Source organism: Perognathus longimembris, chromosome 14 (assembly GCF_023159225.1).
Source record: "Perognathus longimembris pacificus isolate PPM17 chromosome 14, ASM2315922v1, whole genome shotgun sequence".
Classification (NCBI taxonomy): domain Eukaryota; kingdom Metazoa; phylum Chordata; class Mammalia; order Rodentia; family Heteromyidae; genus Perognathus; species Perognathus longimembris.
The window spans coordinates 40,916,485-40,934,338 of record NC_063174.1 but is presented as its reverse complement, the minus strand read 5'-3'; the positions used below and the strand labels follow the sequence as shown (position 1 = coordinate 40,934,338).

The 17,854-nt window shown below is 42.0% G+C and overlaps 2 protein-coding genes across 2 annotated transcripts in view; one reads left to right on the top strand and one right to left on the bottom strand.

Annotated features, from left to right (window-relative positions):
• Positions 1-213: 213 nt before the first annotated feature.
• Positions 214-17,618, top strand: Aldh6a1 (aldehyde dehydrogenase 6 family member A1). Its single transcript, XM_048362817.1, has 12 exons — positions 214-340; positions 6,294-6,350; positions 9,548-9,622; positions 9,795-9,956; positions 10,254-10,332; positions 10,620-10,922; positions 12,139-12,260; positions 13,190-13,379; positions 13,555-13,736; positions 15,213-15,392; positions 15,664-15,762; positions 17,438-17,618. The coding sequence occupies exons 1-12, from the start codon at positions 299-301 to the stop codon at positions 17,540-17,542; spliced, it is 1,596 nt and encodes a 531-aa protein (XP_048218774.1). The 5' UTR covers positions 214-298; the 3' UTR covers positions 17,543-17,618.
• Bbof1 (basal body orientation factor 1) overlaps positions 15,750-17,854 on the bottom strand; it is a 32,621-nt gene continuing 30,516 nt past the window's right edge. Inside the window, exon 11 of the mRNA XM_048362815.1 lies at positions 15,750-15,886. Within this exon, the coding sequence (XP_048218772.1) occupies positions 15,875-15,886 (12 nt within the window). The 3' untranslated portion in view covers positions 15,750-15,874. The remainder of the gene's footprint in view (positions 15,887-17,854) is intronic.

Here is a 17,854-nt window from a genome sequence, read left to right as displayed (position 1 = left end):
GTTAGGGGGCGTCTTCCTTCCCGCACTCACTATTCGGTATCCAAGTCGGGGCGTTTCCTTATCTCGGCCAACAAAACTGGCTAAAGTAGGTGGGCTAGACTATTTCTGCTCCTAACCAATCACCGGTCCCCAGGCTAGCGTGAGGGGAGGTGCTCTAGAGAGTGATTGGCTACAGAAAGTAGTCGTTCCACCAATAAGGGGGTCCGTCAGGTTGGAGGACGAGGTGTGGCCGCGGGACTCTTAAGGAGGCCTGACCCCGCGACTGTCGCGCGGAATCCAGGAGAGGCAGCTGCGAGCCATGGCGGTGTTGGCAGCGGTAGGACGGGCCCGGATCCTGCAGGCGAGTGAGGGTTGGCGCCAAGGGACCACGGAGCTAAGCGTAGATTCTTTCCGCCCACTCTGAACGTTCTCCAAGGGAACCTTTCTCTGGCTGATCACCGCGTTCTCACCCGGGAGTATGGCCTGGTTCCACTCCCCCTCTGCACCCACCCGCGTTTTACTTCTGAGCTCTTCTCTGGAGGCCTTGACCTACTACTTTCCAGCCCTGTTCCGTCGCTGCTGTCACTTGCTGCTCTCACTTTCTCGATCCTCCCACCGTCTTTCCCTTTCACCTCTGCACCAGCCATCTCTCTTCTCCCTCTCCCCTGAAACTCCCCTTTCTGGTCACCTTTCTTAGAGCATCGAGCTTCTTCTGGTCACCAGTCAGGAACCTCCAGTTGGTCCTTTCCCCACACCCCAGCTTCTCTGTTCACAGTGTGAGGTAAGGGATGAGAGAAGAGGGGCACGCGAGGGGCGAGGAACGAGGGTCAGAGAATGGACTTTGAATCTCCTAGACGAGTGTACACTAGGTTTTCGCCAGAGGCACCCATCTGCTAAGCTGTTGTGCCAACTAGGATAGTTCTGTGTTTTTCGAAAGCTATAGGCTTTCTTGCTAAGAGTGAAGTTATAAACAGTTCATGTTGGAAGTAAATAAGAAACATCGTTGAGCCGATCCCTGTGCTGCAGAGAATTAAATATCTCCCAAACGAGGTGATAGAAAATGAGAGCCACGAATGTAAGAATTTCCAAGTTCCTGTCGCGGGAACCAGCTCAGCAGTTCTAACACACCCATTGTGTGCTAGAGCTCCGGCCAATGCATGCCTGGGGCCTGTGCTCCCAGTTCTGTTCTTAGGTCTACCCTTAGGCCCAAGATTAAAAATGATTTCGCGATACTGAAGCAAGATTTACTTCAGGAAAGTAACAACCTGCGAGAAACAACACGGCCCTCTCGTGGAGCCAGAGAACTTCATTTATATTGTTGCACTTTTATGTAACATGAATATCAGGTTGAGTTCCTCAGTGAGTAGAAACATTCATGTCTTAAGATTCCTAGCAGAGTGAGCAAGGGTTCATGCTCGAAGGTGTTTTTAATGGAACAGTAGAGAATGAGTTTAGAGGGACTGGCCTGGCTTCACTCAAATTTTCTATTGTGACCTTCATTCCCCTTCCTTCCCTTTTTCCTTCCTTCCCCTTCCTTCTTCCCTCCTCCCTTCCCTCCCTTCCTGCTTCCTTCCTTCCTTCCTTTTTGTAATGTAAAAACAAAGTTTCCACCATATATTTTTCATTACCAAATTCTTGACATCTTTTACTGAAAGTGACTTTTTTTTTTTTTGTTTTTTTGGCCAGTTCTGGGGCTTGAACTCAGGGCCTGGGTGCTGTCCCCAAGCCTCTTTGTGCTCAAGGCTTATGCTCTACCACTTGAGCCACAGCACCACTTCTGGTTTTCTAGTGCTTAATTGGAGAGTCTCTCGGACTTTTCTGCCCGGGCTGGCTTTGAACCTCGGATCCTCAGATCTCAATCTCCTGAGCAGCTAGGATTATAGGAGACATCTGCACCTGGCCTGAAATTGACTTTTTATCTTTGTCTCCACCCCATTATAGTGAGTCTTTAAGAAGACATTTTATCTTTTGTATCAAGGTGGAGAATCTCTCATCTAGTTTAGTGTAATTTGAAACTGATAACAAATAGTGTAAACAGGCACAATGACATATGCGCATGTATCCCTGCTCCTGGGAAAACTGAAACCAGAAAATTAGTTGAGGCCAAGAGTTCAAGACTAGCCTGGGTAGAACAGCCAGAGACATAGCACACACACATTCACACACACACACACACACATACACACACATACCCGTGCGCGTGCATACTTGCGGTCTAAAGTGGCAACCATGAATATTAGAGGTCTAAATGATTTAACCAGGTTTCAGTTCATGTTATTATTCCTTTAGGTATTCAGCTTGGTAGAACTTAAGGTACAATCTCTCTTTACTCCTTGTGATAGTATCATACTTATTTTGAAAGTCTGTAGCAGCCGGGTGCTATGACTCATGCCTATAATCCTAGGTACTCAGGAGGCTGAGATCTGAAGATCACGGTTCCAAGCCAGCCCGGAAAGGAAAGTCCATAAGACTCTTATCTCTAAACACAGAAAAGGCTGACATGGTGCTGAGATTCAAGTGGTAGAGTGCCTTAAACAAAAAGGGGCTTATGGACAGCACCCAGGCCCATAGTTCAAAGCCTAGGACTGGCAAAAAAAAATCAGTAGCCTTGTAGCAGAATGGCTCAAGCCTCTTGTCTTAGGTACTTAGGAAGCACAGATCAGGGATTTCAGATTGAAGCCAGTTCTGGCATAAAATTTCCTAAGACTCCATTTCAACCAGTGGCACAGATCTATTACTGCAGCTATGTTGGAATCACAGTGATTAGGTGTGATATGCACCTGTCATTCAGCAACACAGGGAAGCACAAGTGGGATCAAAGCCCAATCTGGCTCAGGTATAAGTCATGACCCTACCTCAAAACTAGCCAAGGCAGAAAGGGGGTAGGAGAGTGACTCAAGAAGTGGTAGAGCCCCCAAGCTCAATCCAAACTATTGCCAAACAAAAAACAAAAAAAAACCTTATCTCATTGATGTGGTGCAAAGAGCACATGTGTCATAATCATACCTGAATTTGGCTCCATCTCTGACATTGTTTAGCCTTATGAATGTTCATGAAGATTAGAATTAAAAAATTAAAATAAAGGGCTGGGAATGTGGCTTAGTGGTAGAGTGCTTGCCCAGCATGCATGAAGCCCTGGGTTCCATTCCTCAGTACCACACAAACAGAAAAAGCAGAAAGTGTTGCTGTGGGTCAATTGGCAGTAGAGCACTAGCCATGAGCACAGAGAGGCTCAGGGACAGAGCCTAGGCCTTGAGTTCAAATCCCAGGACTGGCAATAAACTATAATAGAGTATATGACCTGATACTTAGTTACCTCTGATCACCCAATCAAATCAGGAACTGGGCCTAGAATTCAGGACTTTACATTTTGATATCTCTTTGTGTATAGATCCCATCCCAGACTTATAGTAAAAGCTTCTATATTGTAATATAACAATAAGAGGCCCTGTGACATAGAGAAAGAGCCCCAAACTCAACCTGTACAATTCAAGAAAAGCTTCTAAAAAGGGTTGACTCTGGGCAGAGTGTTGCAAAACTAGCAGGTCATTAGCCAAGGGGAGGAAAGAGTTCCTACTAAAGAAAATAGCAGGTAGGAAATAAATATGAGAGAAGACATCAGGATTGTTTCTTCAGCAACATGCTAAGTTTGCAGGAAGTGAGGAAACTGTTGAGTTGAACCCAGGAAAAACTATATAATACCTGCCAGCTACACTGCCTATTTTACCACCAAAGCTGTGCACTGGTGGCTCATGCTTGTAATCCTAGCTACTCAGACGGCTAAGATCTGAGGATCATGGTTCAAAGCCAGCCCGGACAGGAAAGTCTATGAGACTCATCTCCATTTTACCACCAGAAACCCAGAAGTGGAGCTGTGGCTCAAGTGGTATAGCACTGGCCTTAAACAGAAGAGCTCAGGGACAGAACCCAGGCCCTGAATTCAAGCCCTACAACCAACAGGATAGAGAGAATGAGAGAGTGAGCATACAATGTTAGTAAATGATTGCTTGGCGGATATTATATTACTTTGTAAAATATTAATGAGGGCTTACTTTATGCCAGGAATCATGATAGGGGTGGAAGATACATGGTCTAGTGATCTAAGAGGAGAGAAACTTAATAATTAAATTATCATTATATAATGTGAAACAAGAAACAGGAATTCTGCTACTTTCTGGACTCTGCAGTCAAGAACTTGGTCCTGAGGTTGAGACTTGTAGAGAAATTCTTGAGTTTAAGATTGGAGATGGAAAAGAGTAGGAGTGAGCTGAGCAAATGTGATCAGACAGTGCCAGGCAAAAAGGATCAGCATGGGCAAGGGCAAGAACACAAAACATGTTCAGAATGGCTGGAGCAGAGATCAAGGAAGAAAGTAGCAAGTAGGAATCTCAAGAAGCAAAGATATGTAGCAGTATCAAGTAGATTAATTTGTATCTCAAGGTAGCCAAAAGCCCTTGGATTGTTTTGTCTGTGTGTTACTTTTTTTTTTTTTTTGGCCAGTGCTGAGGCTTGAACTCAGGGCCTGGACACTGTCCCTGAGCTTTGCTCACTCCAGGCTAGCACTCTATCACGAGCCACAGTGCCACTTCCAGCTTTTTCTGTTTTTATGGTCCTGATGAATTTCAGGGCTTCATGCATCCTAGGCAAACAATCTACCACTAAGCCACATTCCCACCTATGTGTGTACTTTTATTTTGCTGTGTTGTGTTTTCCATTGTCAGGAATGGAACCTAGAGCCTTGCATTTACTAGGAACATACTCTACCACTGAACTACAGTCACTCAGCCACAGAAGGCTTTTGAGCAAGGGAGTGATCTGACCAGTGTTGTCGTTTAAAAAGACCCCTCTGTGGTCCGGGTTTCATATGTAGCCGAGCAGCTCCCTCACTGCCAAACTATGGAAAGTCAGCCCTCCATACAAGGGTTTGTAAAAGAAAAGGACCCCTCACACCTGTAATCCTAGCTGTTCCAAAGCTGAGATCTGAGGATGGTGATTCCAAGCCAGCCTGGGCAGGAAAGTTGTGGTATTTTTATGGCCAATTAACTACTGTGAACTGTGGCTCAAAGTGGTAGAATGCTAGCCTTGAGAATAAGAGTTCAAGGACGGCACCTAGGGCTTGAGTTCAAGCCCCACGACCACCTCCAGCAGCAGCAACAAAAACATACTTATAGAGTGGTTGACATTTGGATCATTTCCAATTTTGGGGCTATTGTAACTAAAACTGCTAAGAACATTTGTATGCAGTAATGGGAATCTGCCTTGTTTTCATAACCTAGTGTTGTTCTCAGGGTCCAGTGAGCTCCCTTCCCGTCCCCAGAATTTCTTATCCAAAACTCCTATCTGGGTTCTTGGGAACATCCTCACTTTCTACTCATCTAAATTGAAACCATTCTTCTCAGCCACAGTAGCTGGCAATATAGCCTTTTGACCTAAGCATGCATCATAATGTGTATGCAACTATCTGCTCCCTAATTCAATTCGGCTTGGAGTTCGAGTCTCTCTGCAGCAATGGTTAAAGCATGGTCTCTTCTCCTCTGTTGAGTCGCTTCCTTTTTTTTCTCTCTCCTTTTATACACTTGATCTTTTCCTGACATAAAGTATTTTCATTGTTTGTGTGAGCCCTGGGGCTTGAACTCAGGCCCTGGGTGCTATCTCTGTTGTTGCTGTTTTCCCCCCCTCGAGGCTAGCATCCTATCACTTTAGCCACATCTTCACTGCTTTTTTTGATGTCTAATTGGAGTCTCCTGGGCTTTCCTATCTGGGCTGGCTTCTATAATCCTCAGATCTCAGCCTCTAAGTAGTTAGGATGATAAGCATAAGCCATTGGCACTCACTTAAGTATTAAGTATTTTATGGGCATATTATTCTTAACATTTGATATGTACTATTTAGTTTGTGCTTACATTGACTACATATTATTTACAGCTTATTATATTTGTGTTTATTATGTGTTATCTTCAATACTTTAAAACTTCAACTAGTATGTCGTTATTATATAACATACTAAATATTTTCTTATTGTTAGATTCCTGGTGACTGCATTTTCCAGGCCAAAAATGAGGAAAATATGATCCTCCAAATTGTTTGAATCCACACTGTTGTGGGAATTCAGAGCATGATCATCGTAATTTATTGTTCTTTTATAGTTTTCCCTGTGTCCTAGTTTCATGTAGTTTTTAAAGACTAAATTATCTTTGAGAGTAAGTACCAAGTTCTTTTTCATACCTATACTGTAGCTAATATAATGTTGAGCACCTTAGTAGCTATTTGCTAAATCATTTTCTGCTCTTATTTATGAAATTCTTATTTCACAGGTTGCTTCCAAAGTAAACCCCACCTGGTATCCAGTATCCTTCTCATCATCCTCAGTGGTGAGTGATGGTAGTACTGTGATTTTGAACTCAGGACCTCATGGTTGCTAGTCAGGAATTCCATTACTGAGCCCATTGATTGAAATGATTACTAATTTATAATTAAGTACTGAGACTTGAGGTTAAGGCCTCATGCTCTCACTCAGGTTTGTTTTGGGTTTTTTTTTTTTTGCCAGTCCTGGGGCTTGGACTCGGGGACTGAGCACTGTCCCTGGCTTCTTTTTGCCCAAGGCTAGCATTCTGCCAATTGAGCCACAGCGCCACCTCTAGCCATTTTCTATATATGTGGTGCTGAGGAATCGAACTCAGGGCTTCACGTATACAAGACAAGCACTCTTGCCACTAGGCCATATTCCCAGCCCCTCACTCAGGTTTTTCTACTCATGACTGGCATTCTATCTGCCTAGGCTGGCTCTGGTCCACAATGATCAGATCTGTCTCTTGTGTAGCTAGGATTTTAAAAATGAGCTGTGGTGGCTAGTTCTTGTTTTGTTTTTTGTTTGTTTATTTTATTTTTATACTGGTCTGGAACTCCCGGCCTTGGAATTGTTCCTGAGCTTTGTTTGCTCAAGGCTATCACTCAACCTCTGGAGTCACACCTCCACTTCTGACTTTCTTTGTGATTATTTAGAGATAAGAGTCTCTAGGACTTGCTCAGACTGGTTCCTGTTTCAGTCTCTTGAGTAGTTAGGTTTACAGGCATAAGCCATTGGTGCCCAGCTAGTTTGTTTTGGTTATTTCCTTTTTTATCTTCTTTAAAGAATTGTGATCAGAGCCGGGTGCTGGTGGCTCATGTCTATAATCCTAGCTACTCAGAAGGGTGAGATCTGAGGACTGCAGTGCAAAGCCAGCCCAGGAGGGAAAAGTCCATGAGACTTGTCTCCAGTTAACCATCATACATACAACAACAACAAAAAAAGTGGTCTGTGGCTCAAAATGGTAGTATACTATCCTTGAGCAAAAGAGCTCAGGGACAGCACCATGGCCCCATGATCAAGCCACACAACCAACCAAAAATAAAAAAGAATTGTGATCAGAGGGTATGTGAAATTTCTGTCTTGGTTTTTATTTTTTTTGCCAGTCCTGGGTCTTGAACTCAGGGCCTCAGCACTGTCCCTGGCTTCTTCTTGCTCAAGGCTAGCACTCTGCCACTTGAGCCACAGTGCCACTTCTGGCCATTTTCTAATATATGTGGTGCTGAGGAATCGAACCCAGGGCTTCATGAATACGAGGCAAGTACTTTTGCTACTAGGCCATATTCCCAGCCCCTGTCTTGGTTTTCTTATCTAACACTGTATGTATTATGTGGCAAGCAGTTTTCAGTATTCCAAGGTGGTCTTGATAAGATGTGTGTGTATCCACACATACTTGTGCAAGTGCCAGCATTTGAATTCAGTACCTGGTTTCCTTACTCCTTACTGGCACTCTATCAATTAAGCCTTACCTCTAGTGCAGCTTTTTGATGGAGATAAGAGTCTCATAGACTTTTCTGCCAATGCTGGCTTTGAATTTAGATCTTCCAGGGCTCAGCCTCCTGAGTAGCTAGGATTATAGGTATGAGCCACTGGTGTCCTGCTCATGGTTATGATGATAACAGTCACACAACAGTCTATCAAGTAGACATACCTGAATTAATTTGGAATTCCTTTGTGTAACATTTAGACTAGATTGCTTAACTTTTTCAGGATTATCAAGTGTTTTTATAGTTTTTTTTATTCTTTTGGATTGTTTCCATTCTGAACTTTTATTAGGTCCATTCTGAACTTTAGAAGTACATGCATTTCCATGTTTTCTAGAGGTAGAGACTATTTTTTGGAAATGAGGTCTCATCATGTTGCCCGGGCTAGTCTTGAACGTCTAGGCTCAAAGAATCCTACTTCAGCTTTCCATGTCCTTGGCACATGTGTGTCATCGTTCCCAGGTTCTTCTAGGTTTTATTGAACCTGCCAGATAGTTGTCATCTTAACAAACTTTAGAATTTTTATAGTCTATATTCTAGTCATAATCACAGTACCTAAAATCTAACAAATAAGAACTATTGGTCAAGGGCTGAAGTGTGGCTCAAGTGGTGAAATATCAGCTGAGCAAGAGCAAGAGGTCCTAAATCCAAGCCCCCCAATACAAAAACAAACCCTGTTGCTGCTCAAAATCCTTTCCAACCTCCACACACATACATCATAGCACAGTAATCCTTAACCTTTTTTTTTATTTTTTGGCCAGTCCTGGGCCTTGGACTCAGGGCCTGAGCACTGTCCCTGGCTTCTTTTTGCTCAAGGCCAGCACTCTACCACTTGAGCCACAGCGCCGCTTCTGGCCTTTTCTATATATGTGGTGCTGGGGAATCAAACCCAGGGCTTCATGTATAGGAGGCAAGCACTCTCGCCACTAGGCCATATTCCCAGCCCTCCTTAACCTTTTTGACTCACAGATTTTGCAGTTTGAGTATTTTTTGTCCATGCCAAAACTAATATTGAAATGTGATTACCATTGTGTGGTATTATGTGGCACTTTTGAGATAAAATTACTGCCACACCCATTTTCCCTGCTTTTCTAGAGACGCCCTTGTCCTAGAGGTGGTTGCTTGAGCTTAGACTTCTAGGTTCTAGAACTCTGAGATAAGCACTTCTTTCCTTTACAGTCTCATGTACTTTGTTGATAATGTACTGAATACAAGCTACTTCTCAAAAAAGGTATAGTTATGAAATATTTTTCAAACTTTTTTTTTTTTTTGGCCAGTCCTGGGACTGAATTCAGGGCCTGAGCACTGTCCCTGGCTTCTTTTTGCTCAAGGCTAGCACTCTACCACTTGAGCCACAGCGCCACTTCTGGCTGTTTTCTATATATGTGGTGCTGGGGAATCGAACCCAGGGCTTCATGTATAAGAGGCAAGCACTGTTCCACTAGGCCATATTCCCAGCCCTCAGTTCAAACCCCAGTGTACCCCCTTCACAAAATAATGAGATTGACTGGACTATATTGTAAATATAGTCTAATATATATATGTGGATATGTATCAATGAAATCCTCCTGTATAACTAATGTAAACTAATAAAAAGTGCCTATACATATATACATATATATCTTTCCTAATGGTAGAGACCAGAAGATCTAGTTATCTAAATTTCTTCTCTGTGAATGGGAAATGGAGAAGCAAAGCTTCTGTTATTTATTGTGTTATTTATTGTTTTTTTTTCCAGCCAACTGTAAAACTCTTCATTGATGGGAAATTTGTTGAATCCAAAAGTGACAAATGGATTGACATTCACAACCCAGTAAGTAAGCTGCTTTGGGACTTACACCAACTAGCCTAGAATTCTGGGAATATGGTAGGAAGATGGGGACCTAGGTATTTGTCATGAAGCACATAATGTTGCCAGAGCTAAGATGAAACCTGGAGAAGGTAAGGCACTGACAAAGTGCCTTAAAAATTCTTTTCCCCATCAGGCTACCAATGAGGTCATTGGTCGGGTCCCTCAATCCACCAAGGCTGAAATGGACACAGCTGTTGCTGCCTGCAAGCGTTCTTTTCCCGCATGGGCAGACACATCAATATTAAGCCGTCAGCAGATCTTCCTCCGCTATCAACAACTTATTAAAGAAAACTTGGTAAGAAATCTGAAGTGTATTTCACCCTACAGAGTGCCTGCAGAGTGATTTTCCAGAAAGCTTTTCAAGTACCCTTCCCAACTCTTTAACTCAGAGATTAATCATAACTCTAATTCTAGCTCTCAGTTTTGCTCTTCCTTGGCTACTTGAGAATTGAAAGGAAGGAACATAATAACAAGTGGATACAGCTCAGTGGTATAGCAAATACATAGCATGCATAGGACCCCTAGGGTTCAGTCCCTGGCACCTCCGCTCCCCAATAGATCATCCTTGCATTAGTTTCTTTTTTCTCCGTAGAAAGAAATTGCCAGATTAATCACATTGGAACAAGGGAAGACTCTAGCTGATGCCGAAGGAGATGTATTTCGAGGCCTTCGTAAGCTGGGAAGCCCCTCTTGGGATTTTTGGGAAAGAGCAAAGGAAATGGGAGGCACAGGTCCCAGAATGGGAATGTTGCTTGTTTGTGTAGCTTTTGCTATCCTGTGATGTTTTTCCTAGAGAATCTCAACTTGGATAACCTCTTTGTATAGCAAGCCAAATTCATGTTTCTATCCTGTCACTGGCGTGAGCAACATTATGTTCCCAGAGCTGTGTTCTAGAACATGACGGTGCTAACTAGTGCTCAGTATGGACAGTTGGTGCCTAACTTCTTCTCTGTTCCAGAGGTGGTTGAGCATGCCTGCAGTGTGACATCCCTCATGCTGGGAGAGACTATGCCATCCATCACCAAGGACATGGACCTTTATTCCTACCGCCTGCCTCTAGGAGTGTGTGCAGGCATTGCTCCATTTAATTTTCCTGCCATGATTCCGCTGTGGATGTTTCCCATGGCCATGGTTTGTGGTAATACTTTCCTGATGAAACCATCAGAGCGAGTCCCTGGAGCAACCATGCTTCTTGCTAAGTTGCTTCAAGACTCCGGTGCCCCTGATGGAACACTGAACATCATCCATGGACAGCATGAAGGTAAACAGCCTTCTATTTGTGGCTACTTAAGCTGGCTCTCCCCAAAAGTCAACATATTGAATGGTGATAGGGTATTTTAGGGTAAGGAAGTTGGAAAGAAATTCCCCATAGGAACTTTTATGTTTGGGCTGGAAATGTGGCTAGTGGTAGAGTGCTTGCCTAGCATGCATGAAACCCTGGGTTCAATTCCCCAGTACCACATACACAGAAAAAGTTGGAAGTGGCACTGTGTCTCTAGCAGTAGAGTGCTAGCCGAGCAAAAGAAGCTCAGGAACAGCGCTCAGACCTTGAGTTCAAGCCCCAGGACTGGCAAAAGGAAAAAAAAAAGTAACCTCTATGGAGGGTATGATTTTTTTTTTTTTTTTGCCATCTGTGTAGACAGTAGCAGTGTCCCGTGGCCTGCACCATATACTGGGATGAAAGAAATACTGATTTCAACTAGAGAGGAGATTAAAGGGAAATTTTGTTAGCTCATTTTATCTTTACAAGAACCCTTTGAAGCAGATACTATTTTCCATCTTACATATTAGAAAGTCAGAATGAAATCCTATTTTGCCTAAGTCACACCACTAGAAACTATGTAAGTTAGGATATATATAACCAGGAAAGCTGACTGGTTCTTGCTTTTAAATAGTATGCTATATCACCTGTCATATGAGGTCACAGTACACTGAGAGGCTCAGTGTGACAGTTGAGAACATACATTTCTTTCTTTTTTGGGGGGGAAGGGGGGTCCAGTCTTGGGGTTTGAACTCAGGGCCTAAGCCCTGTCCCTGGCTTCTTTTTGCTCAAGGCTAGCACTCTACCACTTGAGCCACAGCACCCCTTCTGGCTTTTTCTATATATGTGGTGCTGATTAATTGAACCCAGGGCTTCATGTATATGAGGCAAGCACTCTACCACTAGGCCATATTCCCAGCCCCTACATTTCTTAAATGACAAAATGGAATGGTCCAGTCTTGAGAGGCTGTTATCTTAGAGGGAAACAGGAATTGTAGCATTTAGAGTATAAGTGGAAATTCTGAAATAGGAAATAAACAGAGTAAAGAGCTAAATAGTATTTTTAAGAAAACTAAGAGAAATGATACCTTTGCGATGGAAATTCAGTGTAGACAGATGAGTGAAAATTTCTTAATTCGTAGCATTGGGAAAAAAATTGCCATGCTGAGACTACTGCCAGCTGTTCTTTTGGTAATTATTTATTCTCTTCTTAAAGCTGTCAATTTTATTTGTGATCATCCGGATATCAAAGCAATCAGCTTTGTGGGATCCAACCAGGCAGGAGAGTACATTTTCGAAAGAGGGTCAAGACATGGCAAGAGGGTTCAAGCTAATATGGTGATTTTTAAATTTTTTTCCTCCCAAACTTTGTTGCATGTATTTCAATTGTAAGGATAGCCCTTCAGCATCTTATTAAAGCCAGTTTCTTAATTACTTCATCCTAAATGCCTTCTCTTTAACCCTTTAGTTGGTGAGGGTTTTATTGTCATGGTAATTACTGTTTTTAACATATAGTACTAGTCTTGGTTTTGGTTGTTTTTTTTTTTTTTTAAAAAAAGGGCACATTCCTCCCCAAGAGTTATTTAGATTCATTGAACTTGAGTGGTAATAACCAAGTTCTGTTGTTGGGCCTTTTCTTCCTTTATAAAATGTTTCTAGTTGTCAATCCTTCCTGTTTAAAACACTGGAAAAAGACAAATGTCCCCAACAAGAGTAAATTAACTAGTAGGCATGGTATCTGTATAGTCACTTACAGTCATGTACAGGAATGTATCTGTGGAAGAGATCATATGTCGTCCTACAGAGGAAAAAATATAAATGCAGCCATGTACCCAGACTAGAGGTTATATGTCAGGTCTGCCTCTTACTTTCTCTTAGCTGGCTACTGGCATTTTTACTGGCAGCTATTTGTTTTTATTCTTCTTCATTTGACAGGAAACCCCAGTAGAAAGCATTCTTCCATATCTAAGTTGAGAAAAAAGAAGGGAGTTTTTCTTGTTCTTGGATGAAGTACTTGTAACATGTTTGAATGTGATTGTGATTTTACATCTGAATAAACACCTATCAGCTTGTCAAGTGGAAAGCAAAGAAAGTAATATAGAAAACCTGTTCAATGTTGCTGACTTCAGCAACAAAAATAATTTGTCTTCAAAGGTTGAATGCTCTAGTCCTTTCTGTAAATTCTTATTTGAGATCTCAGATTCTTTAATTTCTCAGTTTAATTGTACTTGGCTAAGGAAGACCCATCACTTTCTGTATTTCTTTAGGGAGCCAAAAATCATGGGGTAATTATGCCAGATGCCAATAAGGAAAATACCCTGAACCAGCTTGTTGGGGCAGCATTTGGAGCTGCTGGTCAGCGCTGCATGGCTCTTTCAACAGCAATTCTTGTGGGAGAAGCTAAGAAGTGGCTGCCAGAGCTAGTGGAACGTGCCAAAAAACTAAGAGTCAATGCAGGTAAATCAGTCATCTACCTAGCAACTTGAGGTTCTGCATCTGTGGCTCTAACCTTGATTTTAGCAGTGGTGGTCACCAGTTTCATCTCTAACTGTACTTGTCAATTCATAGCTATCACTTAATAGCTGTAACTTATGTTAATAAACACCTTACATGCTTGTATGTTGTTTTATAGGAGACCAGCCTGGAGCTGATCTTGGGCCACTGATCACTCCACAGGCCAAAGAACGAGTCTGCAATCTAATTGACAGTGGAACAAAGGAGGGAGCTTCTATCCTTTTAGATGGGCGAAAAATTAAAGTCAAAGGCTATGAGAATGGTAATTTTGTTGGACCAACCATCATCTCAAATGTCAAGGTAAATAATTTTACAACCAGGAGAACTGAAGTCACCTTAAGGGTTATGGAATCTCATCTCTGTAAATCATAAATGAAGACTTTTTGTTTTGTTCTTGTTGCCAGTCCTGGGGCGTGGACTCAGGGCCTGAGCACTGTCTCTGGCTTCTTTTTGCTCAAGGCTAGCACTCTACCTCTTGAGCCACAGCGCCACTTCTGGCTTTTTTCTGTATGTGTGGTGCTGAGGAATCAAGCCCAGGGCTTCATGTATAAGAGGCAAGCACTCTACCAATAGGCCATAATCCCAGCCCCATAAATGAAGACTTTTAATGATTAAGACCAACTCTTGCCAAGATTGCTGAGTTATTCTATCTACAATCAAAGCCTCCCCTCCTGACTTCCAGTTTTCAGTTTTGTGATAGTATCTATCACAAGTACTCAACTATGGTATACAGTATAGAATCAGCCATAAACATTGTGTCCATGCTTCAATAACTTTTACATGAACTTTTCATCTAAGTTTTACATGCGTCATGAAATGTTTTTACTTTTTTCCAACATCTTAAAGTATAAACTGTTCTGAAAACAAGTAACATCCACAACAGCTGAGTGAAATTTGTCACCTTGTGTTTCCTCTAATAATTACCTGTTTAATTTTCTCTTCCCTCAACTTCTTCCTGCCTTGCTCCTATAAATTGAGCCCTGCAGTGGCTCAATGTATCTACTACCCAAGATTTACTGAAAATCTTACCTGGTACCCAAAGTTCAGTTGCCACTTCACCAGAAAGTAACCAAAAAAGAAGTGATTTGTCAGTTTTTATTTATTATATGAAGTCTTTCAACTAACATGACTAAAGTGAGGTTAAGAGGCTTTTTTCCCTTAAATTTACATATCCTCACTATAATACTGAATAATCAAGGATTGAATATAACAGAAGTTAGGAAATCTCTTGCCATAGAACCTTAAAAGAAAAATCCACTTCTCAGCAACAAACAAAACTGACTAGGATGTTCGGAATGTCTGTGAACCTGTATCAAAACAGAAACTTAAACACTTATTTGGGAGGCAAAGAACTGAATGGGAATGGATTGGTTTATGTTACAGAGAACTGAGTGTGATTTCTAAACCAAGCAAAATTCTCCCTTATTTATAAAAATTGAATTTATAAAAAATGAATTTTCATATGATTTTTTGACAACTATATGAAACCAGTTGTATAAGTATTAAGAAAGAAGCTAGAAGATGACCAAAGACACTTAAAAACATAGTGCTTAAAAAAAGGGTATAGTTACAGTTAATAGGAATTTCAAGCTGTTTATATGTTTTTAACTCAGTAGATAGAGGATTTTTTTCATAAACAATTTAGGATGAAAAGAGACTGCTAATATGAAAACTGTCCATGTAAACAGTGGGCAATAAATTAAACATGCTAAATATAACCATAAAATACTCAACTCAAAAAGCTTACTTTTTGTCTGAATACACCACTCCTGGCAGCCAAACATGACATGTTATAAAGAAGAGATTTTTGGTCCAGTTCTTGTGGTCCTGGAGACAGAAACGCTGGATGAGGCCATCAAGATCGTAAATGACAACCCATATGGAAATGGAACTGCCATCTTCACCACCAATGGAGCCACTGCTCGGAAATATTCCCACCTGGTGGATGTTGGACAGGTTTGTGAGCATAATTTTTGGAGTTTCTTATAGCTCTTTACTAAAAGAAGGCAGTAAACAGCTATCAGCCACTGCAGTTTGTTCAAAAATTCCCCACTTAAGCTCCCTTCATGGAGTGGAGGACAGGGTATAAAGTGGCTATTTAAAATAAATATTTTTCACACAAAATGAATCTTAAAACTGAAATAAAATTGGTCTCCGTATTGTCTTTGAACTTCTAAATGGAGTCTGAGTCCTCTGCTGAGTAGTGCATGTGGATTTGTCTTCTTAGGTGGGAGTGAATGTTCCCATTCCAGTGCCTTTGCCAATGTTCTCATTCACGGGATCTCGATCTTCCTTCAGAGGAGACACCAATTTCTATGGCAAACAGGTAATTTTTGTTTTCTTTAAGAAACTTTCTTGAACATATTCAGAAGCTAGTATTCTGCAAAGAAGGATTTGCACACAGCCTCTCTGGGGTCATATGTTGTTCTGTCATGTTTTCAAAAAGTTCCCTAGAAAATATTTTAAAAATAACAAAATTTCACTAAGCTATCTTTCTTCCTGAATAGGACAAAGCAACAAAGTTTAGGTAAAAAGCAAGAAAAGTCCAAGTCTGCATTCCCTCTGCCTATGACCCTCTTCCCTTCAGAAAACTCACCTCTGATCACCCTTCCTCAGTGCTGGGTGACATGCCCCATGTACATAGTGAGACTCCGTCTCAACGCTCCCACCCACCCCCCAAAACACACACACACAAAGTAGAAAACATTAAGTAAAACATTAAAGAATTTTGTTGTTGTTGGTATTCTTTGAGACATATTTTGCTATAGCCCAAGCTGACATGTGATCTTCCTGAGGCATAAACAACCACATTTAACATCAAGCTTATTCTCATAAATTATACATACATGTGGGTGTATACATGGATATATGCACATATATAATTTGTGAACATATGCATGTATAAACATATATAAAGTCTTTATAACACCGGTGACCCATACCTTTATAATCCTAGCTATCCTGAAGGCTGAGATCAGAAGATCTCAGTTTGAAGCCAACTCAGGCAGGAAAGACTGAGACTCCTCTAATTAGAATACTTAACTGGGCTGAGCAAGGCACCAGGCTCATGCCTGTAATCCTAGTTTCCCAGGGGACTGAACCCATGGTTCAAAGCCAGCTTAGGCAGTAAAGTCCATGAGATTCTTACCTCCAATTAAACATGAAAAAAGCTAGAAGTGGGCTGGGGATATGGCCTAGTGGCAAGAGTGCTTGCCTTGCATACATGAAGCCCTGGGTTCGATTCCCCAGCACCACATATATAGAAAACGGCCAGAAGTGGCCCTGTGGCTCAAGTGGCAGAGTGCTAGCCTTGAGCAAAAACAGGAATATGACTAGCATAAGCAGTCCTGTCCTTTTTTTTTTTTTTTTTGCCAGTCCTGGGCCTTGGACTCAGGGCCTGAGCACTGTCCCTGGCTTCTTTTTGCTCAAGGCTAGCACTCTGCCACCTGAGCCACAGCGCCCCTTCTGGCCGTTTTCCATATATGTGGTGCTGGGGCATCGAACCCAGAGCTTCATGTGTAGGAGGCAAGCACTCCTGCCACTAGGCCATATTCCCAGCCCAGCAGTCCTGTCTTAAAACACTGTGTCAAGGTGCTGAGAATATGGCATAGTGGCAAGAGTGCTTGCCTCATATACATGAAGCCCTAGGTTCGATTCCTCAGCACCACACATATAGAAAAGGCCAGAAGTGGCGCTGTGGCTCAAGTTGGCAGAGTGCTAGCTTTGAGCAAAAAGAAGCCAGGGATAGTGCTCAGGCCCTGAGTTCAGCCCCAGGACTCAAAAAAAAAAAAAAAAAAAAAAAAACCCAAAACCAAAAAACAAAGCCAAGTCAAGGAAGTGGCACTGTGGCTCAATCAGTAGAGTACTTAGCCTTGGGCTGAAGAGCTCAGGGACAGCGCCCAGGCCCAGAGTTCAAGCCCCACAACCAAAACAAAATTTTTTTGAGAAAAAACCTGACTCATGAACATCCAGAAGTACATGCTAACTCTTTGCTTTCTTAGGGCATCCAGTTCTATACTCAGCTAAAGACCATCACTTCTCAGTGGAAAGAAGAGGATGCTACTCTTTCCTCACCTGCTGTAGTCATGCCTACCATGGGCCATTAGAAACAAGCCTCTTCAAGACTCACTTGATCCTGAGTAATCACCCTCATTCTTAACCAACTTCATTTGCCATCTTTGCTCAAAACAAATTCCTAGGATTAGATGTTGTAACAAATTTTCTCAAGATGCTCCATCCGTTCAAAGTTGCTATAGGGAGAATGCTGGTGTACTGATGAAACCAGAGCTTCACTTGCTCTTCATACTTGTTTTGGGGGTAACTGCTATAACTGTGAAATGCTTATCTGGAAGGACAGTTTAATCCTGTTTTCTAAAATTTCTTCTTTTTGAAGGAGGGGGAGGCCACGGTATATAGAG